At 35.5% G+C, this 27,621-nt stretch overlaps 1 protein-coding gene across 1 annotated transcript in view; it reads left to right on the top strand.

Moving 5' to 3' along the window:
- The window catches only part of LOC134660074 (zwei Ig domain protein zig-8-like), a 146,365-nt gene that overhangs the window by 96,762 nt on the left and 21,982 nt on the right, over positions 1-27,621 (top strand). Inside the window, exons 2-3 of the mRNA XM_063515777.1 lie at positions 204-387; positions 18,713-18,846. Of these exons, the coding sequence (XP_063371847.1) occupies positions 273-387; positions 18,713-18,846 (249 nt within the window). The 5' untranslated portion in view covers positions 204-272. The remainder of the gene's footprint in view (positions 1-203; positions 388-18,712; positions 18,847-27,621) is intronic.

A 27,621-nucleotide genomic window follows, 5' to 3' on the forward strand; every position in this document is an offset into this window, starting at 1 on the left:
GACTTGTTCCACATCCGCATCCGCATAAGCTCCGCATCGATTTTATGCGGATGCGGATGCGGATGCGGATGTTGAAAATAATGCGGAAGTTCCGCGGTTGCGGATGCGGATGCGGATGTTCGCAACATCCCTGGCATGGACTAGTACTGATATATGTTGAAGTTATTTATGCAATACGTTCACGTCTGTCTGTTTTGTTCCAGAGAATGCACCCAAAACGCGACCGGCACGGCATCCAAGTGGGGCACAACAAATGGAGGATGAGCTGAGCCATGGGTGCTATGTGGCGGACGTTGGAGATGCCGGTCTGGCGCGTCAGCTACCGGCTCGAGATTGGGCTCGTCGTCATAGTCATCATGGTGCTTGGATTCTTTAATGAAAGTCAAGGTTAGTACCTAGTATATTTTCTTAAGTTACTAAGTTACTTTTCTTAGTAAAGACACTTGCTGGATGTATCATAAAAAGGTGGGTGTTATAAAAAAATCTAAGGTAATCAATACTTTAATGTTGAATGAAATTGGAAGAACGCTCAGCATACAATATCTGTATGTTATGGCTTTCCATCAGCGAAGGTTCCTTATACTTCATGTGCAGAAGGAACTTTCAGCCAGAAAAGGGTCTTTATGCTCCATGTTCAGCCAGCCATTCTTGATAGAGATCATAAATAAAAAACAAATGACAACTGATTTTTAAATGTTAACCTCAAATTAAGCTATAAGTTATAAGACTTATGTTATCAAAAATTCAATGTTCATGCTTCTTTGCATGATCCCCAACTGAACCGTTCTCAAAACTATCAATAGAACAGAATCCATGTATGTAATATAGTGGTCGATGGAACACCTCATTATTTTCACAATATCACCTTCTCGTACAATTCCATCATAAAAGAAAATGATGATCATTTGACAACATGATCGGTAAACCCGTGTTATAACGCTAGATTGATTATTTTCTCGGCTGAGTGCCGACGGCAATCCTGGAGAATTCTCCAAATTGTGAATCGTTAAGCGTAATGACTTAACGTTTTGTCGCTCCAGTACAGTAAACGGCGCTCAGTTAAAGTTAAATGTTGAAGACTGCTGGGAGATATGATGACTATCTACTCAGTCTTGTAGAAAATATGCATCCTTAACCTTTTTAAAGGGATTCATGTCCATAATATTAAAATGAACAAATTCAATAGTAATCTTGTGTATGTACGTACTTCCATTTTCTCTTCTGTTCTGCAATAAATATATTTCAGAGTAAAAGTGTTGATATTTGAATTTATATTATATGCCTAATTTTCAAATATCTCAAATGGGAATTGTAATAAAGTTCTTTCGGGCACTTACGCAACGACAGCTATTATCTAGTTATTTGTTTACCTTACTTATCTTTCTTTACGCCTTATATTGCTTCAGTCTGAAGCAATAGAACTTCACTATAGCAAATCTCCCCATTATCAAATATCTATCCGTTGAGAGCCACAATATTTGTATGTTTGTCCAAATCCCGACAAATGTTTGAACAACTAATGTGATTATTTTGTGTAAATAGATTGTGCTCGCGCGATAGTTTGGAATATTTTACCAGTGATAGTGTTGGTTTTGTACGTTGTTGTGAAAATTGGATTGCTTGTATCTTACCCGAGTTTCTGTTGTCGAATTATTGGAATGGTTTTATTAGAATCCAATTTGATAGACGCTTATCCATTTATCATAAGGGCCATTCGAACTTTATAATCTCGTTATGAAACGGTAATGGATATGATCTTTCAGCTGTAAACAGTATATTTACAGTACATTTCTGCTTGAAAAAAAGTTATTGATGATAGCTGACAGAATCCTATTTATTACCATTTCATAACAGGATTATAAAGTACGAATCGTCCTCCATGAACCTACTGCAAAAACATTAATAAGCAAATTTGTTTAGAAAAATCGTCTACTAATAATAAAATAAACCTCTTTTATATTGAACATTTGTCTTAGAAAATCGTTGAATATTTGTCAATATTCAACGAAATCGAAAATCGTTGAATATTGACAGCTATATAAGCAAACTTCATAATAATACCAACATGAAAATTACGTGACTAAAAGTTGACTCAAAGCTAAAAACCTCGAAAGTCTGATATTTCAATACTAACCTAACCTAACTTTTATAAATGCCGAAATATAAAAAAACACAACGTATTATTAAAGTATTATATTAAGTTGCAAGGATATCGGTTTTCATAATTATTAAAAAAATTAAAAACAAATTTGTCTACAAGTATTCTCTTTAAAAATGTTTTTATATTGTGAACAAAGATATTGAAATTAACATGGCCTATCAAAATTCGATTTTAATTCATTTTGGAGAGCACCTAACTCAATGTACAATTTTAAATTAAGTATCTGTTAGCGCTGTTGGCAGCACCGCACCTTCGAGCCAACCAATGATGTGTTAGAACGCAGCCCTGCATCTCCAGGATGCCAACATGCACGGCGAGGTCAGCGGCCAACCAGAAAGCGCGATGCTGGCGCCAGAGTTTCGCCTATGCAACGCATCTCCAGGCAGCGCGCCGCAAGCACACTCTCTTGCATTCTAACCACCGTACCCATCGCGCGTGTCCTAGACAAAGAACCTTATATATTGTACTCATTGAATACCATTAAAAATGGTAATTTAATTTAACATTTGTTTTATTTAAATAGCGCCAAAAGGGCGCAAACATAAATTGGCGACCGTGACAGGACACGCGCGGAATATTTTGAGCCTTTTTACAGTGCCTGAGCAAAGGCCGCCATCTTGGGACGCTGTGGGCCTGGAGCCGGCGTCGACGCAAGCCACCATATGTTAGCGCTGTTGGCAGCACCGCACCTTCGAGCCAACCAATGATGTGTTAGAACGCAGCCCTGCATCTCCAGGATGCCAACATGCACGGCGAGGTCAGCGGCCAACCAGAAAGCGCGATGCTGGCGCCAGAGTTTCGCCTATGCAACGCATCTCCAGGCAGCGCGCCGCAAGCACACTCTCTTGCATTCTAACCACCGTACCCATCGCGCGTGTCCTAGACAAAGAACCTTATATATTGTACTCATTGAATACCATTAAAAATGGTAATTTAATTTAACATTTGTTTTATTTAAATAGCGCCAAGAGGGCGCAAACAGTATCTAATCTATATTAGTAAACAAGTCTCGTTTACAATTAACGTTCTAGTGTTTAATTATATTGTTCAGCTAATATCAGACTACAATCTATACCTAATTGAGCAAAAGTTTCGGGTTTCTTTATTGGTTATATTACTGATGTAGCTACTTAATTAATTCAAACGGCTTAATAGGAGTTATAGTTGTTATTGGTTTGTTGGGTAATATTACCCTTAGATATACGTACCAAATTATCTATTAAATCCTAATCAATCCTAAATGTCAAAACCAGAGATAGTAGCTTTAGAGAGTTTAATATTACGGTCCGTTTACCTGGGTCTACGAAACCACTTTTGATCTCATTGCATAGTGTAACGTTGCCAATACTTATTAAGGCTAAGAGATTCTAAGTAAATTCATATAAAAACTTTGTCTTATGTGAAGTTGTTATTTTTTTCGATTCCTTGTGTTACAATTGACACCGAGATGATAAATTATTGTTTAGCAGCTTTAAAAATTAATCTACTTGAACATATCAGTCCTCATGGTTATTATTGTTTACTATTTTCTGCTGGTAACAAACATATTTTCATCGTAATGAAAAAATAAATTATCAGCCTAATAGGCCTAAATACAAGGTTTTAACGTTATCTAAGTTTGGAAAATAATTGACCTTTCATTAATTACCTATGTATTTATGTTCGTGACCTCAATAAATATTTTTGGTACTGAGCGTATATAATTATGCTTGTGAAATAAAATTGTTAATCTGATTAGTTCTAGTAAATAAGTATTCCTTCGTCATAGTCACGTCTGATTTTGAGGGATTATCCATTTTTACATAAACAGTATCAATAATTTAATTCGAGTTTTTAAACATGTTAGTTTATTTTAATAATGAACTTAAATGGTAATAAACCACAGTTATTGAGTTATAGTTTATAAAGTTTACACAATCGTACACGCTCGACAAACCCGACAACTTCCCTCTAATAAATTTCAATTCGGACTAGGTACTTTTGTAGGTAACTTTTTATGTTGTTCGTAGTTTTTCAATACTGAAATTTATAAAATGTTCTGTATTATTTATTACCAAAACTGTATTGTATGAAACTTTTTTTTTAATACGGAAAATGAGCCTTAATATGGTCAAAATTCTCTTCGACTTCATTCGTTTCAGTAATTACACATATTAATTATCACACACCGAGTTTTCTGTAAACATTAAACATGATAATTGTAATAACTACTTAGGTATTGCTTAAAGCGACGACGACGATGATTAAACATGATATTAAGTAAAACATACCGTAATTATTTGTTTAGTAATAATGTCGTTGATTAAAATAGGAAATGTAACGAAGAGACGAACAATTCTTGACTCGCATATGAAACAAAAGACGTTTTAGTGTACACAGATGTTATTAATGTGTTTCATTAGAGCAGAGAACGGAATCAGGAAAGCTGGAAGCGACCTTTTCACAACTGGCTTAACCAACGGCATTGCTTTTGGCTATGTGCGAGGCGGGGGAAATAGAAGAGGGTACAATGCTCGAGAAAGGTGTAATCTGACAATTTGACAGACTAGTTAGTCAACTCGTAAATATAGGTAATGTGTCCCATGTGGTGCTGCGTGGCAATCAGGATGAAATGGTTAACTACTTTTTTTATGACAAAATTTTATTCATAGGTACAAAAACAGGACAAAAAAAACAATAAACAAAAACAATTTAAAATTACAATTAAACTAAATACAAACTACATATTCTGCAATAAATCTAAACTAAATTTAAAAAAGGCCCCTGCGGCAAGGTCCCCAAGTTGCTGGCTGCGTTACCCCGCTGAACTGCCAGACTGAAGCGTTGAGCGAGGTAACTGCCAGCTCTTGGGTCCCCAGTTGCGGCCCTGAGTCTCTTTGAGGTCTCCAAAAAGACTCAGAGCGCCAGGACCCCACGGACCCAGGGTCTCAACGATATCTACTTAGATTTTGGCAACATACGGAAATAGCCTAGTCAGTAGTTACCCTAAAAGTGACTGGCGTATTGCAACTGCAGCAGCATTATTTCTACTACTGCTACTACAAAGATCATTAAGATTAATTAATTATCCTTCCCTGATTCAATAGCTAAATTGGAAAGGAATCACATTCACATAATTTTGAAGTATAGAAACAAAAGTGTTGTATTGCATGTAAATTAGAATGCTCGTTTTGAAATTAATTTTAATTAAAATTACACAGAGTAAGTATGTCAGGAAGCGATTTATATAAAAGATGTTTTTTTAATTATATTCCAATCTCTATTAATATTATAAATGCGATAGTAACTCTGTCTGCCTCTTCACGCTTAAACTGCTGAACCGATACTAACTTACTGCATCTCGTCTTGGGGTGGCACAGCTAAAACTACACTACTAACCCTAGAAAGAGCTCAAAGAGCCTTATTAAAGGTAGCCACTTCCCGCCCATTCCTATACCCTACTGACCTCCTTTATAAATCATGTGAAGTACTAACTGTTCGTCAATTATATATATTAAGCACAGTACTAAAGCAGCACGCCAGAACTCCTTTCAACACTGATTATAGAAATAAAAGGCGCAAAGATATTATATGCATGCAAACCGTACAAAGAAAATACGTATTTTCATCTAGATTCTTTGTTTTTTTGGGCCCATTTTTGTACAACAGGTTAAATGCAACACTAGACTTATACCCACTTAGCTATGCTTGTTGCAAGAATACTCTACGACGCGCCTTTCAAAAAATGACGTACGATGATACAGAGAACTTACTAATAGTCGTAAAATGATTACCTACTGCCTACTGTATTCTGATATTTAATACTTAAGAACCTACTTTTTTGTTTAGGTAATAAGACTTATATTGTGTACTACTTATAGTTTATAATTAAGTGAATAATTAATAAATAGTTAATATTGTCCTTCGCTGCCTGAAACACAGGGAATCCTAGTTCAGGCATTTGTAAATCACTTGTCTTTATAAATTCTTAGTCTTTAAGAGCAACCACTGTACTATACTTTTCTCAATAAATTATTTGTATTTGTATTTGTATTTGTATTTGTATTTATATGAAATTGATCTAGAGATAGTTTGAGACCCGGGGAGGGTTAAGTATAGTTTTTATCAATAAATTATACGTAGACGAATTTGCGAGTAGAAGCCGAAGTAATTATTACTGAATTGGACATTTGGATTGGACGTAGGTATTGAACACCCTAATCGCGTCAGCAATGCGGCAACGACAACAACTCAATTTATCAAAGAAAAATACTCACCATCACAATGTAAGATTTATTTGAATAACAACCGATGACCTGCGGCAATATAATTTTGCGGCAATTTAATTTGTAATGTATGGATCTTTGTATCTGAATTAAATATATATAAATATATATAAATAATTATGTCAATGGTGCCCACGGCAGCAATAATCGCGTTCATTTGTCAATAAGATGGGGCTAAGGGTAACATTCCATTTCTGACCGCAGCTGCACTACTGGTACTGAACGCGTCGCTGTTACTGTCAATTTCCATAGTAAAATGAACAGTAGTGCAGCTGCGGTTGGAAATGGACTGTCACCTTTAGTCAACCACATGCGAGCACATAGATAACATCGGAGTTGACTGCAGTCACCATGTCCCAAAACCGACCTTGGAGCTACTATTTTATTAGGGTTCCGTAGCCAAATGGCAAAAAACGGAACCCTTATAGATTCGTCATGTCTGTCTGTCTGTCTGTCCGTCTGTCCGTGTATGTCACAGTCACTTTTCTCCGAAACTATAAGAACTATACTGTTGAAACTTGGTAAGTAGATGTATTCTGTCAACCGCATTAAGATTTTCACAGAAAAATAGAAAAAAAAACAATAAATTTTTGGGGTTCCCTGAACTGAAACTCAAAAATTTTTTTTTCATCAAACCTATACGTGTGGGGTAACCAATAGCTAAATTGGAAAGGAATCACATTCACATAATTTTGAAGTATAGAAACAAAAGTGTTGTATTGCATGTAAATTAGAATGCTCGTTTTGAAATTAATTTTAATTAAAATTACACAGAGTAAGTATGTCAGGAAGCGATTTATATAAAAGATGTTTTTTTAATTATATTCCAATCTCTATTAATATTATAAATGCGATAGTAACTCTGTCTGCCTCTTCACGCTTAAACTGCTGAACCGATACTAACTTACTGCATCTCGTCTTGGGGTGGCACAGCTAAAACTACACTACTAACCCTAGAAAGAGCTCAAAGAGCCTTATTAAAGGTAGCCACTTCCCGCCCATTCCTATACCCTACTGACCTCCTTTATAAATCATGTGAAGTACTAACTGTTCGTCAATTATATATATTAAGCACAGTACTAAAGCAGCACGCCAGAACTCCTTTCAACACTGATTATAGAAATAAAAGGCGCAAAGATATTATATGCATGCAAACCGTACAAAGAAAATACGTATTTTCATCTAGATTCTTTGTTTTTTTGGGCCCATTTTTGTACAACAGGTTAAATGCAACACTAGACTTATACCCACTTAGCTATGCTTGTTGCAAGAATACTCTACGACGCGCCTTTCAAAAAATGACGTACGATGATACAGAGAACTTACTAATAGTCGTAAAATGATTACCTACTGCCTACTGTATTCTGATATTTAATACTTAAGAACCTACTTTTTTGTTTAGGTAATAAGACTTATATTGTGTACTACTTATAGTTTATAATTAAGTGAATAATTAATAAATAGTTAATATTGTCCTTCGCTGCCTGAAACACAGGGAATCCTAGTTCAGGCATTTGTAAATCACTTGTCTTTATAAATTCTTAGTCTTTAAGAGCAACCACTGTACTATACTTTTCTCAATAAATTATTTGTATTTGTATTTGTATTTATATGAAATTGATCTAGAGATAGTTTGAGACCCGGGGAGGGTAAAGTATAGTTTTTATCAATAAATTATACGTAGACGAATTTGCGAGTAGAAGCCGAAGTAATTATTACTGAATTGGACATTTGGATTGGACGTAGGTATTGAACACCCTAATCGCGTCAGCAATGCGGCAACGACAACAACTCAATTTATCAAAGAAAAATACTCACCATCACAATGTAAGATTTATTTGAATAACAACCGATGACCTGCGGCAATATAATTTTGCGGCAATTTAATTTGTAATGTATGGATCTTTGTATCTGAATTAAATATATATAAATATATATAAATAATTATGTCAATGGTGCCCACGGCAGCAATAATCGCGTTCATTTGTCAATAAGATGGGGCTAAGGGTAACATTCCATTTCTGACCGCAGCTGCACTACTGGTACTGAACGCGTCGCTGTTACTGTCAATTTCCATAGTAAAATGAACAGTAGTGCAGCTGCGGTTGGAAATGGACTGTCACCTTTAGTCAACCACATGCGAGCACATAGATAACATCGGAGTTGACTGCAGTCACCATGTCCCAAAACCGACCTTGGAGCTACTATTTTATTAGGGTTCCGTAGCCAAATGGCAAAAAACGGAACCCTTATAGATTCGTCATGTCTGTCTGTCTGTCTGTCCGTCTGTCCGTGTATGTCACAGTCACTTTTCTCCGAAACTATAAGAACTATACTGTTGAAACTTGGTAAGTAGATGTATTCTGTCAACCGCATTAAGATTTTCACAGAAAAATAGAAAAAAAAAACAATAAATTTTTGGGGTTCCCTGAACTGAAACTCAAAAATTTTTTTTTCATCAAACCTATACGTGTGGGGTATCTATGGATAGGTCTTCAAAAATGTTATTGAGGTTTCTAATATAATTTTTTTCTAAACTGAATAGTTTGCGCGAGAGACACTTCCAAAGTGGTAAAATGTGTGTCCCCCCCCTGTAACTTCTAAAATAACAGAATGATAAAACTAAAAAAATATATGATGTACATTACCGTGTAAACTTCCACCGAAAATTGGTTTGAACGAGATCTAGTAAGTAGTTTTTTTTTAATACGTCATAAATCGCCTAAATACGGAACCCTTCATGGGCGAGTCCGACTCGCACTTGGCCGCTTTTTTACCACCAAAACGCTGACGTCATCACTCTAATTTATCATTGATTGAAAATAGCCACAGCTACTTGGACGTTCCTGAAGTACTAACGTAAAATACTCAACACCTGAAACTTTATTTTTATTACCGTGAATAACCGCCTTCACGCAGCTTGAGAAATTTCCCCAGACGCTTCATCTTAACGACTGGTAGTTAATGTTGCCATATATTAATAAAAGGGTAATAATTCGACAAAGGAAATCTTAAGAGATACCGTTTGTTACACCGTTGTGATAAAATTAAGGTAAAACGGCAGTTAAAGCCGGCAGTTTAATAAAGGATAATAAAACCTGATTTCAAGACAAGTCGTGTCTCAATAACTTTGTCTTGTTCGAATTTGGATGCTGAGTAATTTTTATGATATATTTATATCATAAGTTTGGCACGCAGCAATATACATAACAAAGTAGAATGAAAAATTTTGCAGTAAAACTAAAGCAAGTGTAACAAAAACAGTCCGTAGCCCATTTGAACTAAACTTCTGTGAAGTTTATCCGACTATCAATGTTTCTAAAGTCAGCAAATTAACAACCTATTCTGCAATTTGAATTTTTGGTAGTTTTCTTCTAATTTGTTAGACCAAGTACTGAAAATTGTATAGTATGTTATTTATATGTAATCTACTCGTGAGTTGTGTTGTGGGCTTTGTAAAACCCTTTCATTTGACACCCCACTTGGTACCTTTAAAGCAAAAAACAAATTTTCTTTGTACCGCCAAATTTATGACGTCACAGATACTACCCACACCATTTTCGCGCTTGTCATCTCATATATTTGTGTCCAGAACATCAAATATAGGTACCCATATCCGAGATGACATGAGCGAAAATCGATTTCTAGAAGACATTCAGATAAAATAAGACTCACTAATAGACGCACGCCAATCGAAAATAACAATGTACTTAGGACAAATACAGATGAAAGCAAAAATTGTGATTATTTTCATAATACCTTAGGCCTATATGTACTTATAATAAGATTTTTACTTGGCTAGAGCTCAAATAGCGAGAGTATCAAGAATTGAAATAGCTACCTAACTATAAGGATACTGGATATATTTATACTGGATGGGAATGAGACTATCACCATGTTCTCCTCAACACTTCGTCGATTGCAATTCAAGGGAAATAAATGATTTTACGTATTTAATACATTTCAAATGTTATCCAATTACAAATTTTGTGTCAATATTTCCAACGCACATGTTATATGTCGCAGTGTATTTTTTTATAAATTATAAATGAAGCATACCTGATTAAAAAAATATCTTTATATTTCCGTTGAACTTATAGGTAGGTTAGTAGGTTAAGTGTAATTTTTTATTTGTTTATCGCTTTCCGATATCTGTTTCGTCTACTTATTTTAATTGTGTTTCGTAACTTTTATACAGCACTGAAATTCGCGTAAAAATTAAAAAAAATATTATAAAGCTAAAAGTTATACTTATGTCAATGTTTTTAAACTACCTACCCTAAGTTTTGACTACCACTCTTTGATAATTATAATATTCAAATAGGTATTAAATAGTACATTATTGCAGAGGCCGGGAAAGGACAATTCGCGGATGAGTTTCGATTTTGTCGGACGACGCGAAGCGGAGTCCGACAAAGAAGACGAATCCACGAATTGCTATTCCTGCCGAGGCATATATAGTGCTTTTCTCCAGACATGCGAGGAAATAAGGTAAAATAATAATTATTTAAGGATCAAACATCACTCAAATCGAACCTTCACATCAAAAATGTCAAAAACAATTTCCCTCTAAAATTAATTTTTAAAAGTTTAGGGCACAAACTTATTCTGCCATTCAGTACCATTCAATATACGTTCATTCAATATAATTGTGCAATATAGTTGGTCAGTCAGTAAGAACCAGGAAAACTATACCCATCCTTTTCTTTTGGGTGCTAGTACTAATGTAAGACAAAGATATTATGATTCTCTCTGTCTATGTTTGAAATGAGAAAGTCCTTTGACAAACTATATAAACTTTATGTACACGGATGAGATCCTTAAAAAAATATTAAAATAATTTTTGATTTTATTAAGCAGTATTCTCACGATCGTACACGAGCACAACGGTCTTGTAAGAACGAGACAAGTAAGGTCGTTTATTTTACTATCTCACTCTATCCTATAGCTTGAAATGATAGCTGATCGGGTCGTGTAGACGCGGCTCGCGGCTATAATAATTGGCTGTTTGCGTTTTTTATTTTTAAAAAGTAAAAAACACTACAGTAATAAGTTATTACTGTAGTGTTTTTTTCATTCCCGTCCGCTAGAACAGGACAGCGATAGTTTAATTTTTTTTAATTAGAGTTTGACAATAACGTAGAACTTCCCGTACTATTTTTGCTACAATAAGGTGAACATTTCCGAGCATATTGGAGAAAAGAAACTATAATTCCTAAGTACAGTACAAAAAAAAATCTGCACTAAAAATGATAATTACAACCAACCGTTTCAATGTTTTGTATAGTAACACCATCTTTAGGTACCATTTAATAGCGTAAACGAAAACAAACCTTGTTAAACCAACGAGAAACATTACGTTTCGGTGTTATATACGTTCTTTATGAGGCCTGTAACGATCATTGCATATTCCCGGCACGGAGCCGGTATAACGCCCGGATCCTCATTGCAAAAGAAAGTTAAAGGTGCCGGCGAAAAAAGGGTGTTGGTATTCAAAGAAGCCAGAGACCGCCAAACCGCACCTTTCACTTTGGCGGGGTAAAAACGTTACCACCTGAGTGAGATGAGCGTTAAAAGTTTTTTGTGTGAAATATTGGAGTGCTTGCTCATGCGTTTATATTAGATTTGTGAGTTTGCCGCGAATTTTCATACTCTAATTTCTTTTCGAGGATGTACAAAGTGCGCTCTGTAAAAATGTCTAGCAAAAATATCCCACAAAGGGAGATTTCCATACTTTAAGTACTCAGTTCTAAATTATAGTTGTAAGTTGTATAACTTACCTTATATAACCTACTCAATCCAACTATTAAAACTTTGGTAACTTAAGTATTGAGAGTTTTTTTACTTACTATAAAATATGACACCTTTATTCGTGTTCTACTAATAATACCTATCTCTCATCATTTGCATACTTAGCCTAAGTGCGATATACATGTTATATGTCATGCCTAAAATTACTATATTACTATAAGTGTTAGTTGATAGTACATTACATACCTAGGGAGGTGAATTCGTGAATGCTCTAGATCGCAGGTGTTTGTGGCTCAAACCGAAGGTGAGGGCCATAAATATGCGATCTGGGGCTTTACGAATTACCGCCCGTGTGGTTTGTCTAAAGTTTTACGTCTTGCCTCGCGTAGTGGGGAGAAAATCCCACTTACGGGCCTAGGGTGACGTAAAAGCTATTATATAGCTCCCTTTCCACTTTTACAAATATTACTGAAGGTATAAGAAGTGAAGTGTACTATACCTATGTGGCTTACCTTAAACAAATTACAATTATCTTTCCTCACGGACAAAACAAACGGGCATATTTTCTAACAGGGAATCACCTTAGATAAGAGTGAGCAATTAATCAATAAAGCCCCAACGTAATTTAGGCACGATCAGGCCCAGCGTTTGATGTTCGCAAACTTCCTCTATCAGACTTTTTTCCTCATCGAATCAACATCGCTAGTTCACATCACGAGTGGAATAAATAATTCCCTTTATATCTTTTCTTTAAGCCTGATATTTCCTTATTTTCTTTTGTAGTCTGATTATCTTGTTCAGAACTTTATATTCTAAAGAAATTTCTGAAGCAGATAATGTTTAAAAAAGCGGCCAAGTGCGAGTCGGACTCGCACATGAAGGGTTCCGTATTTAGGCGATTTATGACGTATAAAAAAAAAACTACTTACTAGATCTCGTTCAAACCAATTTTCGGTGGAAGTTTACATGGTAATGTACATCATATATTTTTTTTAGTTTTATCATTCTCTTATTTTAGAAATTACAGGGGGGGGGGACACACATTTTACCACTTTGGAAGTGTCTCTCGCGCAAACTATTCAGTTTAGAAAAAAATGATATTAGAAACCTCAATATCATTTTTGAAGACCTATTCATAGATACCCCACACGTATGGGTTTGATGAAAAAAAAAATTTTGAGTTTCAGTTCGAAGTATGGGGAACCCCAAAAATTTATTTTTTTTCTATTTTTGTGTGAAAATCTTAATGCGGTTCACAGAATACATCTACTTACCAAGTTTCAACAGTATAGTTCTTATAGTTTCGGAGAAAAGTGGCTGTGACATACGGACGGACAGACAGACGGACAGACGGACAGACGGACAGACAGACAGACAGACAGACAGACAGACAGACATGACGAATCTATAAGGGTTCCGTTTTTTGCCATTTGGCTACGGAACCCTAAAAAAAAGCATTGCTAACTAACCCTTTGAGTTAAAATAAAGCTTCTTCTATGGGAAAATTACTAATAGCTTGTGATAGATTATTATATCTTTACGTTAATATCTCTGTAAAGTTACTACTTTACAGAAACTCTTACTGCTGAGTTAATCAAGGCGGTTCAAATCTCAAAGAATTCTTTTTACGTGTTTATTTCTGCGATTATTAAGAGTTTGTGCTTATATTTTTTTATGAAAACATAAGATAAAACCAATGCAGTGCCTAGTTTTATTAAGTTAATGCTCAGCAACTCCTTCCATTGTGTTAATTACATTTGACCCGAGCGGTCGAAACGCTCTTACGTTGGTTCGGCAGCCAGTTCAATCAAAATCCAATTTTGATCCAGTTTAATTAACAGTACGGATGACGAGTCCTGTTGTTGCATTCGGAGTTTGGTTATGCGTGTATGTAAATAGAAGGGCTTAGTGGCGTTTTAAGCGACAAAACGCTAAATTACTTTTAATAATTCGTCTGTCTGGTAACGTGCAATAGGTATAATTCGAAAATTATTTTGACCTTTTACGATATAAAATTGATAAAGAACAAAATAAATTTTGACCTGAGTTGACGAAGCTCTAATACTAAAAGAATAAAATTTGAATTATCTCGACACTTCTTGTTTAGTATTCTTCTACTTTCATTTTATTGATGCACTGAAAGCATTTTGAAGATTTAATTTATTTTGGGCCAATATTCAAGGATCCCTGAACATCACCTACTAATTTACGAGCTTCGCGTGGGTCAACATATACCTAACTTTATGATAGTCTCTAGTTCGATTCGGTTTCAGATAGCCAATATGGCTAATTCCAGAATAAACCTAGTTTTCTGTCCTCAACTATTCATCACCCGGTTCATTGCCATCCGGCACCATTTGGAACACCGCCCGCTCGATGTCCTGACCTTACCGTTTCTGAACTTTCTACTCAATTAACCAGTATAAGTAGGAACTCGTTATCAAGCACAGATAAACGTAATCGGATACGATACTTATAATGGTCCGGCTCAAAAGAGTATTTATCTCCGGTTAAGAATAGATGTCCTGATTAAATCTTGCCCTTATTCCGAACGATTGGCAAAAGCAGCAGGATAATTAAGTACGTAACTTTGAAAGCAGATGAGTTTTGGTCCAGTTACCGACAGATCTCATTAGTTAACTGACATTTTAAGGGAACTTTTAAATGGATGAACATTAAACAGGCAGCGTCTAGATATACATAGACTTAAAATAAAATACTTAAGCTTTTAATTTTTTTATCAAATTTAGTTTAATTGGTGATTTCGTAATTTAACTCAATGATAAATAAAGCTGCTGGGTACTTGTATCTCAAAGCCACTAAACTTCCTGCAAACGAAAAGGTTCATATAATTTTGAAACGACATTAATTAATTTGAAAAGCATTCACGTTCGCACGTACTAGGTTGCGTTGAAACTTTACGGCAAAGCTGCGGCGCGCGGCGGCGTCTCAAAGCTTTTTCTCTAAGTGTTGACCAGTACAAAAGTCCTGTGCAGTTAGAAACATAAAATAATGAAATATTCATAGCATTCCCTTCAAAACACTTTATATAAGTATGGTGTCGTGTTGCTGCTGCAGAATATCATTTTGACACAATGTACTTACTTAAATAAATGTCTTGAATATAAATATTAATATTTAGCCTACATTGAAATGTTCCGCTATTAAAATATTTTAATCAAAAAGGAAGGTTTTAATATAAACAATTGATGAACAAACATTTCGTACCCATTTATATTTGGATGGCTCAATATTGGTTTTGATAGATAAGAAGGTATGCGATGAGGAAAGGAATAAAATAATGAATAATGTTCAAATACACACTTAGTTAAATATTTGAAAATAATTATAATTTCATAACTAACCCTTTCTTTACGCAGGCAGGACGTTAAAGCTAAGAGGCTTAGACTAAAGGCATTAGGTCAAGTGGTCTGGCTTCTTTCGTTAAGCCAGTTACATTAGTAACGAGGCTGGCTCAAAGAGATCTCGCGCCATGTTTTAGTTGTTTAATGCATAAGCACGTTAATAAAAACATACAGGCATAACGCAAGAAGATTTAAGGATGCTAATATTAGGTAGGTAATGTGTATATGTGACATTAGTGACTGAGACAAAATAAAACTCATCATCTTCCTCGCGTTGTCCCAGCTTTATGCCACGGCTCATGAGAGTCCGCGGAGTCCGCTTTGCAACTAATCCCAGGAATTGGCGCAGGCACTAGTTTTTGATTTGAAACTCTTTGTCGGTACTATTAAGTATAACATATATTATTATAGATCAAAATCTGAATCTCTATTTAAAATACCTTCATGCTTACTGTTATACATATTTTCTTTTACAAAAAGTACGATTATTTAGACAACTTGCTTAAAAATTAACTTGCCAATTTACCTAAAACTACACCACGTTCTTAAACAATGCCATAGTATAACCATTATGTACATTGCAAATAGAAAAATCCTAACAAGTGAAACGAAAATCAACCTTAAGCTGAAAAAAATAAAGACGATTTTATTTGTAGTTACTAGTCTTTCAAAAACATGCTGTAGAGCCATAAAAAGGAAGTAAATGAGACGTGAACCGCCCGATTAAAGTCTGGTAATTTGGCTAAATGGCGGTAGGTAAGCTCTAGAAGGGTTAAGTGTGAGCAATATGCAATGGATGCGGTAATGTCTTCTATTCACGATACCTTCTCTGAAAAACCGAATCATAATAGTTTCATGAAACTGATACATACGTACTACTGATAACAGCTGATATATAGTTGTATAGTAAAAATGAAAAAAAAAATCTAGTTTCAGTACTAAGTACAAAGGTTCGAAGAAGTAACAGTTGACGTGACTCTGACGTCTTTATTAGGTTTTGTAGTAAAATAACACGAGTAAAAAACGACGCTTACGTTATTAACACTGCTGAAAAATCTTATCAATCAATTAAACTTAAACCTTGAATCATGTTCGCGATTCTGCCAGTAGTATTCATTGAACACTTTTAAGTCTTGTTGCAAATATGTATACTTGAGTCTAATAGAAACATAAGCCACGACTAAGACAATGGGTAGAAAAGCGAGTGCGATACCGATTTAGCATAGAATTTATCTATGTATTAAAAGTTATTTTTTCCCTTACAATACAATACAATACAAAACTCTTTATTGCACACCTCACATACACGTAGTTTACAATAAATGTACAATAACATAAACAAAGACAATAGAGGTAACAACAGGCGGTCTTATCGGTTAAGAGCGATCTCTTCCAGACAATCTTTGGGTATCGGAGAGAAAAGAATTAGAATATACGGTAGGTGGCGCAAAGAAAAAATATGAAAAGTCGAATTGAATATAACCAAACAACACAAAACATTAATAAACCAATAAACGTACCAATTTAAAAAAATACATATTTGTTATAATTTTTTTTTTATAATTAAGGTACCTATTACCTACCTAAATCTTCTTGTGATACATTCGACAACAACCCTAAACAACCGCATCCAGTAGATCCAGTTTTCCCATGACAGCGACTAAAAAAGGGTTTTACAAACCCCAAAATTAAACCCACTCACCTGCGCCGCATTAAGGCCCTCAGATGTTTTAGTCCCACATAATTTTTTAATCAACATTAATTAAGAATAAGCGCGCATTATTACCTCTATTTGATACATCTAGGAGGCCAATTCGAACGTACACTTGACATCAAAATCATGAATAATGATGAAATTTTGATAAATTATGTCATTTAGTAATCATTCGAGCGTGCATTCCGGTCGTACTTGTCCGTATATGAATTTCCGCGAGTGACTGTGCGATTTGATGCGGCGCCCAATCGCTTAACAAAATTGATGATCTCATTTGCCAGATTCTATTTCATGTTTAATCAGTGAGTGTAATTGAGCAACAAAGTTCGTTAAGATTTTACTAAGGATTGATTAACGTTGGCTTAGGCCTATTACCGATCGAATGATTCAGCTGGTTTCCAGAAAATAATTCAAACAGGATGTTTAAAACAATTTCCTAAAATCATTCGACTCCATCTTTGTAAATGAGTTTATTATTACCTGAACCCCAGAGATATTATCAGCCACATGAGGCATTAAACTACCATTACCTTAAACCATTAATTAAAGGATAATAAAATTACATTACACCACGGGTACTTAATAACCTTAGTAAGGAAGTCCCTATTCATTACCAAGGGTTCAATTAAAGTACCTAATATTAACTTTATTAAAAATACGTTTGGGACAGAGAGAACTTTTTAGAAGTAGGTCGCACGTAAGGACAGTAAACCTGTACACTAATGGACATTCGGAATCAATACACCTGTTTGGAGAACTTGTGTGTAGTATGGCAGTCCATATAAGATAGTCCATAGTTTTAGAAGATATGAAATCTTAAAGTATGGACGATCCGACTGTCAAAAGGTTGGTTTTTTATTGTTGTTGGTTGTATGTATATAAAAAATATTTATCATTATACACACTATTATGTAACTTCTTTTGAATCGGTATGTTGTCAGTCTAAACTTGTTACTTTAAAATTTTACATTTAATAATTATCGCAGTTTGCTTTTATCACAGACAAATAGGGTTTTAGACAAGTTAATCTGAGAACGACTAGACATTTTTTTATACACTTTTTTTTTGTAGTTAAGTTAAAATTAGACATGTTTAATAAACAAATAAAACGTAAACTGAAAAAGTTGTTATTTACTAAAGAAAAAGTAATTAAGCCCATGCTCATGGCCGGATTTGAACGCCCCAATTGAGCTCAGATTGTAATACTTATTTTATGTATGTTATTATATAAATAATCTGTAATTGTATACTGACGTATAAAATGTAAATTTTATGAAAATATGTTTGAATTGAATTGAATAGTAAAATTTTATTACAACTAAAACAAACCTGTGAGTAATAATGTTACCGAGCAACATTCTGAGACATGCTTAATTGGTTCCTAGTTAATTATGAAGTCCCTGTGTACTAACTAGATCGCCTAAACAAGTTGTACTTAATCACGTTTCCATTTCAGGAACAGCGCACTACGGCGAGGACAGTGTGGGCTCATTCCCGTACTTCGAGTACAACGTACCGCGCAACGTCACTACCGTGGTCGGGCAGACTGCCTTCCTGCACTGCAGGGTGGAGCAGCTTGGAGATAAGGCCGTAAGTATAATTTAACGTGAAAATTCCTTTAAAAGTAAGTTTGTTTATTGTTCCTCTTTTTATCGGTTTTTTGCCACGAATAAACAATTTCTATTAAAAAAAAAGAATGCGGTGTGCCTTTACAAAGGAATACTGTACATACATAATGGAACCTTTCACACGACTGCACACCAGATACTCTCCAATTGTCCGTTCCCGGACACTCCTTAATATTTTTTTATCTTTTGCACCTGACTGCGACTTGTTTTCCGACCAAAGTCATAAACTTTTTAAAGATTTTTTACGTTTTTGCGAATCAAACATGCAATAGATAGTTTATTAATCGCTTTATTATTACTTACTTAATTTTACAGTGCATTGGTGTTAACTGTAATGCTGTAAAATTTGATTTCAATAAATATCAAATATCAATAATGAAATTACGCTCACAAACGATATTGAGTCAGGAGATAGAATTAAAATGGCCCTAAAAATTGGAACTTGGTAGCAAAAACACATAACATGACAAGTAGACATTTATAACAATGGCAACGGTTAGACAGATTTTTAACAGAACTGAAGAGTTGAACTACAGAATCTAAAAGGTTATGATGACATCACCCGTATATCAAATCACATCATTTTAAAACAGAATGATTTAAACAGACTACACAACCATTGAGACTTTAAATCATTTCTCAAAACTTTAAAATCTTTTGTGTACCTAGTCTTAGTACGCCACGTAAGTAAAATAAACTTATACTCGTAAAAAACTTTCCGAAACTTATTTACGACCGCACCGTATCGCATTCAAAGTTTAAAGACTACAATCAGTCTCCAAAGTTCGGCAATGTTGTTGAAATAAATTCTGTACACCTCTATTATGCTCGAGTAGACATTCAAATCAAATTCGCGTAAAGTGCGCGTTATAATTTACAAAGAGGAGCCTAAAAGGTTCGATTGGTTCGCGAACTTCGAGCCTCAAACCTTGATGTTGCCAACCGTAATGTTGTTTGGTTTCTAGTTTAAAGTTATTATAAACTTCATTTATACGTATTGTTGTAAAAATTTAAGGCATGAAAAACTTAAACAAAAGCTTTAATTTGTGATTTTTCTTATTGCAATCATTGCATTTTCCCATTTATCGAGGACCCTAATAACCACGGTTCTAGATAGTAAATAAGTCCTCAATTTAATTTATCTTTCTTTTGATAGCGAACAAACAATTTCCTAAAAAAAATCGCTACCCACCGGCTTCAATAAAACTAGTTATGCAAAATGGCACATTGCGATTTTAAATCTAATTTGCAGCAGTAGGCGGCTGGAAATGTTGTAAAAATTTGCCTTTAAAATGAATCCTTACGTCTCTGTTCGGAAAAGGTGAAACTATCGGTGGTCGGACTGGATTTACCATTTCCTGGAAATAAATAAGTTTTTGGCAAAAATTTAATTTTTGGTACAAGCTTTTATCGCTGACTGTACTTTTCTTACGACAGACAACTAATACTCATCGAGACAATTCTAAAAACCCCTGACACAATTAGGTTGCGTTATTTCATCAGAGTTCCTATGGCGACCTCCTGTCTCCATCATCAGATCAGTTCGACAGTACCATATTATTGTATTGTCATCAGAACTACATACAGCTGGCAATTTTCATGACGCTACGATCCTTGGAAGATGGTTAAATTACTTACCTTAGATTCCATTACATAGTTAGTTACATACAGGTCGACCTAATAAAAGCTTGTTAAAAAAAATACGTAAAAACTGGTCTACTGCGTAATGCATAATTACACAGTCGAAGAGCAAATTAATGATAAAGGTGCATGGCCTTCTATTAATAAATGAAAGAATTATTATGAAATGTATTTTGTATTGGTAGTAAATTATAATTGCTGAATTTTGTATTTTGTAAGCTGTTATTTTTTTTATAATGTAAATACTTTTGACGATTGAAAAGAGATTGTAAAATCCTACTATATAATATGTACTAGTATAGATACGCCCCACTGCTGGACATATGTAGATCTCCTCTCTAATTTACAAGAGAGCGTAAGAGGCTACAGTACGTGGCCATTTCTATTTAAAGTTGCATTTTAGATTTTGGAATGTTTATATTATTTTCACTCAGAATCACGAGCTCTTTCGATCCTAATATACTAGAAAAAAAATGTCCCCAAAATTTCATACAAATATTTTTTGTCCGTTTTGTTACGGGGTTTGTTACGGTCATATGTATTAGAAAATTGTATTGAAAACCGTAACCAAACATACCAAAAATTTTGGTGACACTTTTTTATCAGTAAAAATGGAAAAAGCTCGTGATTCTGAGTAGGAATAATATAAAAAAATCCCAATTCTAACACAAACATTTTTGGTACAAATTTAAATAAAATACCCACCTACGACAGGGCGTGCGATTTCCAAATCGGAATACCCTAAAATTTGTTAAAATAAAGTTCATAGAACCAAACTAGCCAACTACTAATGTATACTCGCCGCAGAGCCCTGGTTGAGCGAAAATAGTATAATCAATAGCGAACGGACAGTCTTTGTATCATCGCCCTGCTTCTAATCTAATAAAAGGCTGGCTGTCTGAGCCAGAAGCGTGCTGAAATGTCTCCTGAAGACCGGGTGCCTAGATGAAAGCATGACAAGTCATCCGTTGATGTGCGTTTTTAATTACCTTTGAGGTTACGTTCATTCCCATGTATTTGGATTTTTATAATTAAAGGTGACATTCCATTTCCAACTGCAGCTGCATTACTGCTCCGGCATTACTGCGGCGGCCTGAACGCGTCGGTGTGATTGTCAATTTCCATAGTAAATTGAATGACAATACCGACTGCATGTAATATGGTCATTTTAACGTATTTCCGACCGCAGCTGCACTACTGCTCCGACACTACTCCGGCGGCCTGAACGGGTCGGTGTGAATGTCAATTTCCATAGTAAATTGAATGACAATACCGACTGCATGTAATATGGTCATTTTAACGTATTTTCGACTGCAGCTGCACTACTGCTCCGACACTACTGCAGCGGCCTGAACGCGTCGGTCTAACTGTCAAATTCCATAGTAAAATGAATGACAAGCCGGAGCAATTTCGCGCATTTGGTGTATTCTTGCAACTGCGACTGCAGACCGCACGTCAAATCTGTCACTGCACTGAAATGTCTTGGTCACAGATATCAGTAGTTCTAAGCAAAGAGGATATAACCAACTACGTTCTAAGGAGTTTATAACACCCAAGGATAAACAATCCCGATAGTAGAGTCTGTTCGGAAAGAGAAGAGTCGTAGAATGTATTGGGCGACATACATTTCACGACTTCTCTTTCCGCACAGATTCTACCTACTGTTAATTTTTTGCTAATCTATATTAAGCCATATCACAAAGCAAGGTAGGAAACCAGAAAGATAGCGTCAAATCCGGAGAGTGAACTATAGTTTGGCAAACCCAATTTGCTAGTAAATATGAACAAAGAAAAGAAAACTCTACTCATCGATTTCTTTTGGGTGTTAGTACTATAGCCTAAGACAAATATAATATGCTTCTCTCTGTCTATGTTTGAAATGAGACAGTCCCTATACTATATTTTCCTAGGTATTAGGGGCAAAGCTTTGTTTAAAACAATTGACTCACGACATAAGCAAATGGTTGAAAAAAATAATATATTGACAGTTGCGGTGGTTTCAAGGCTAGGTTAAACAAACTTTGCAGAGTACCTACAACACCGATCATCACACCAACACGAGCAAAATATTTATTTAGTTTTGCCGCCTCGCACATTGGCCGAACGTCCCGGACGGCAGGAGCGGCGGCTGAATTTGCGGCACTTCGGAAGCGCGATAAGTACTCGGCGCTGCTGACAAAGTATATTTTTGTCCCGTTGGCAGTGGAGACGTCCGGGTGTTGGTGTGCTGAGGCCAAAATTTTCTTGGGTGAATTAGGGCAGCGTTTAAGGGAGAGAGGTCATGACCCTCGTTCCGGGTCTTTCCTGATGCAGAGGCTGTCCATCGCGGTTCAGCGTGGCAATGCGGCGAGCGTGATGGGCACCTTTGCGTCTGGAAGGGCACGGGACGAGTTTTTTGACTGAGTTATGGCTTTGTTGAGAAAAAAAAAATATTATTCAGATTAATTTATTAAAAGTTATTTATATCAGCCAAAGTCAATGAAATAGCTTTCTTAATAAAGGATTTCTTGTCTGGCCCGTCAAATTTTACATGGTCTGGTCATTAACTGTTACTGTCAAGAGCGCCATCTCCCATGGTCACCTGCAACACAAGAGCAATTATAAGATTTCAATTTGCGACTGGACTATAAAATATGAAGTGTAAATTGCTCAATTATAGCACTTACAAATGCATTTATTAAGACGATTGGAAGGCCCAATGCCCTTGAGCGTCAGGGCGGAGCTAAGCGCTCTGTACCCGCACCACCCGCTTACCCCGCTCGCTGCGATCGTACGTGAATTTTGTATCGCTGCACCGCCACGAGGTTCAAAGAATAAGATACAGCCCAGAGGCGTGCAGTTGGCGCTATACTCGTATACCTTTTGTTTGCAGCCGTGCGATTGCCAAGTCATTATATGTATTACAAATTAAAGATATATATTTGATACAGTTTTAACACCCCCTGGCACTGATTAAAATAACCGACTTGGTTTCACATTACATCTCAAAACTTTTTTGTAGTAGAAGGGTTGCGAGACTTGCACCTTTTTACATGTAATGTTTTTGATGGGATCTCATCTCTTTTTATAGACAGTCCTTCTTTTCGGGTACTCATACTGTGTATACACATATCATAAAGAAACACATCTTCATTCATACTCACATCGTACATCGTAGTGTACCTTTACTTTACTACCTACTATTTGTAGGAACTGCAACAGTAACTTTGTAATAGCAAATATTTATATGGGATTACAAACTTACTTATGCAGTTCTTAGATCTTTAAAACGTGACTGATATTGCAATATTTTTAGGTTTTAAAATTAAATTTAAAAACTACTTATATTTAAAATTTGAAGCTTGTGGATATACTAGAAGTACCTTAGAATTATGATGATCGTAGGTGAGTGAGTGAGTGAGTCAGTGTGTCAGTGTCGGAAATAAGGAACTTTGACGTACAATAATTCTTAAACTACTAGTTCAAATTGAATGTTTTTTAAGAATATATCTTAAGCATGTTTAGCCCTATATATTACTGAAAATTCAGGGTTTTAGCTTCAGCCAGCACAAAATTACAGGACGTCGAAAATGGCCTGAATCGCTTCGAGAAAAGGATGGTACGGCCTCTTTTTTTGCTCGACTTGGCGGGGGCACTGCCGTGCCCCCAGATTTACTTAATAAACTAACATCATTTTAATGGGTAACAATCCTAAAAATGTAATGGTTTCTGAATCAAACTATATAGTATATACCTACAACATAAATTGCCAATGTTGATCAATTTTTTTTTAGAAATTGAACTTTATTAATAACGTTAAATTTTAATGGCAATATGTCGGCGCATGTTCGAAAACATTTTTTATATATTTCAAATGAAGCTTTCTCAAACATAAGTGGAAATATTGTCATTACGTTCGTAATAATAGGCTGCGAAACACCGTGTTGCGCGCGCTAAAGCGCGTCACAACCAAATCAACATTCTGCGGTTATTTAATCTTTGGCCACAATAACTCCAATTTTATTGCACCTCGGCTCAGAACAAGCATGCAGAACACAAGGAAGGCACGGAGCGACGAGCGACACAGCCTCCTCGTCTCAAAGCTAGTACACGACTGCCGGCCACGCCTTTTTCGAGCTACATACGCACAAAATGTTGAAAAATATTCGATTTCTTAAAAAAAAATTATTTATTAACATTATTCTACGTTGCATTTGTAGTATCTGTTAAAACAATTATTCTAGTTTAAAAATAACTTTAATCGAATAAACCGTTTACTAGAAATAGGCAAAGTTAGTCGCAAAACGGCCTGTCGTAATGTTCCTTTTTTGGAAAAACTATAAGTCATAGGGAACAAGTCAAACGTTGGAAATGTTGTACATAAAACGTAAAATCATATATATTTTTTTCATATTTTTTTGTTGAACCGTTAAGAAGATATAGACTCTAGAATGTTAGAGTTTTCGGCCAAAAACGGCGTCTAGCGCCTTAATTTACAGTACATATGGCCCTATTTTCACGCACTAGTGCGTAAAATAGCACTTTTCGTGCGATGTCAAAAATTTAAAGGGCCTTATGTACTGTAAAACGTTGTTCGATACACGTGCGAATAGGTAATTCGCAACTCGTGTCGATTTAAAACACTCCCTTCGGTCGTGTTTTAGTTTATCGCCACTCGTTTCGAATTTCCTCTTTTTCGAACTTGTATCGAAAATAACTATTATACCTTTAGGTACAAGTAAAATTGCTTTAATATTGAACCTCAGAAAGATAAATGTGTAATATTTTGCTAATACCGAACGACGTGTCACATCCTTCTTCGGAACCCACGAATCACTTTGCAGAAACCAATGAAAGACCTGATAAAAGAACCTACCTGGGGACGTTTATCGTAGACTTCTAAATCCAGCCGGCAGTGTCCGCACGTTTCTGACGGCCGAGTACCTACTCTCCACTGACTGACACTGCCGGCTGGATTTGGCTGGATCACGTACCTACGTGATGTAGGTGGATCAAGTGCACACCCCATATACTTCACAAGCTACATGAGTCCCGCTCACGTCGGCGGCGAAGATAATTTCAAAATGTTAGCTTACCTTAAGTAATTTTTCCTCTGCATTAATTTCATTTGGATAATTTGGGTGTATTTAGTCAATTATTAAGTCTCAAACCAAACACCGTTGAATTGCTTTTCATTTAATCGGTAATATTCCCTGAATCACAACGACAATTCATATCAGGTTTTATTGGTAGCTGTCTTCGACTGCCTCTGACTCCCGTAGAAAGGCAATCTGGTCTTCTTTTTTATTATCATTTAGCATTATTGTAACTTGCTTTTTCTTGTAAAATATACGAAAATAAATTAGTATTTTTATTTATACGTCTGACACTGACATTGATTGACAAGCAACACGAACGCTGCTGCGACTGCACGACGCAACAGCAGCAGTCGCCGCCGCTATCGCCGCTGCAGTAATGTCGCACCAGTAACGCCGCAGCAGTAGTGCAGCTGCAGTTGGAAATGGACTGTCACCTTTACTTTGTCTTGAAAAAAATCCACAACTTGAAAAAAAAAAAACATTTTACAATATAAATTCTAGTCATAAATATCCATCGAACTGAGACATCCATTACTAGTTTCAACCCATTGAACGGCTAAAGTGCTTTTGTGTCTTTATTCGAATCGAATTTAATGTAAGTCGTCCAATAGCAGTAAATTCTGTTATTACTTTTTCCCACGGTAGCGAATTTACACTGTTTTTCTCGTTTTGTTGTGTTTTCCACGAGTATCCGGGGTTCATGATTTACGCCCGTGGAGAGTTATAACGCATTTTATGATACTGAAATTCACAAAGAGAAGTGGAAATGAAAACTTCTTTAGAACCACTTGTAATGTAAAGATGTGTCATGCCAATTGCGCGACAATTCTCTTCAATTAATTTTACGAATACCTACCTACCTTTTTATTGAAGCGATTACAGTATCATTTTAAAGTCAAATACATAATAATTATGTTAGGTAATGTTAGCGATGTATTTCTTGAGTTACTCCAACTGGGACATAATAAAAACTCCACTTCAATTAATTTGTCTTATTTTAACACTAAATAATGTGCATTATAGCAGGTTGAAATATAACAAAACAAGTAAGTTAAGAAAATTTGCTTTAGGGCCGATAAATAAAAAACCCGAATTAGGTTAATTTTGTTTTGAATTATAATTTCATTCGCAGTCCAACTTGAGTTATCACAATGGTCCTCTGGGGAATACAAGATTTGACACAAACTCGAATTATTCATTTCATTAAGAGAAATAGGCCTCGTGGGAGAGATTTAGGAGCTAAGAACAGTAGCCAAGAAAGAACGGTCAAGAATTATTTGCTCTGGGTCACAGATAGCATGCTTATTGTGGTCTGACATCCTCATCGCTTAAAGATTGCCCTGGGGTGAGATTTTCATTTGATACTATCTCAGTGCATCCTGCTAGCACATATTTATTGACTTATCTCTAGACAAAGCACTATATTTGAAATATTATAAAATCCATATATTAATACAATCACTTAGTTCACATTAGAAGCAAAATATTGTTATTCGAGTACTAAAGCAATGTATCTAGTACAGAAAGCAATTACTAAATTAATTTTGTATGTAATAACACAACACTTAAACAACACGATTGGAAATTACAAAGAGACTAAGCTTGCTTCTGAAAGTAATTAAAATTAAAGGAGACCTTTGTTTACCTATCAACAAATAATCAGAGTGCAAAGTAACATTGGTACGTACAGCAGAATGTCGACTAGTGTAGTGAAGCGTCACGGCCTCTTTGCTACTTGCGTCATCTACTTTTGAATATTTGCTATGTATGTAATGCAGCGATACGCTTTGGTAGAAACCTTTTTTTTCTTTTTGACTTAATTCCCGACGACGTCTGGTTTGACAACAGACACGAGATTCATTTATCTTCCAAATGAAGTTGGTGTCAATTCTGCCTATATTATTAGCGCAATTTTTAAACGTTCATTGAATATCCTTTTTGCAATTGGGAAAACCGCTTTTTGTCGCGGGTAAGTGTTCGAATCTTTTATTTTATTATTTGTTTGCATTTCTTTATTT

Source organism: Cydia amplana, chromosome 2 (genome assembly GCF_948474715.1).
Source record: "Cydia amplana chromosome 2, ilCydAmpl1.1, whole genome shotgun sequence".
Taxonomy (NCBI): Eukaryota; Metazoa; Arthropoda; class Insecta; order Lepidoptera; family Tortricidae; genus Cydia; species Cydia amplana.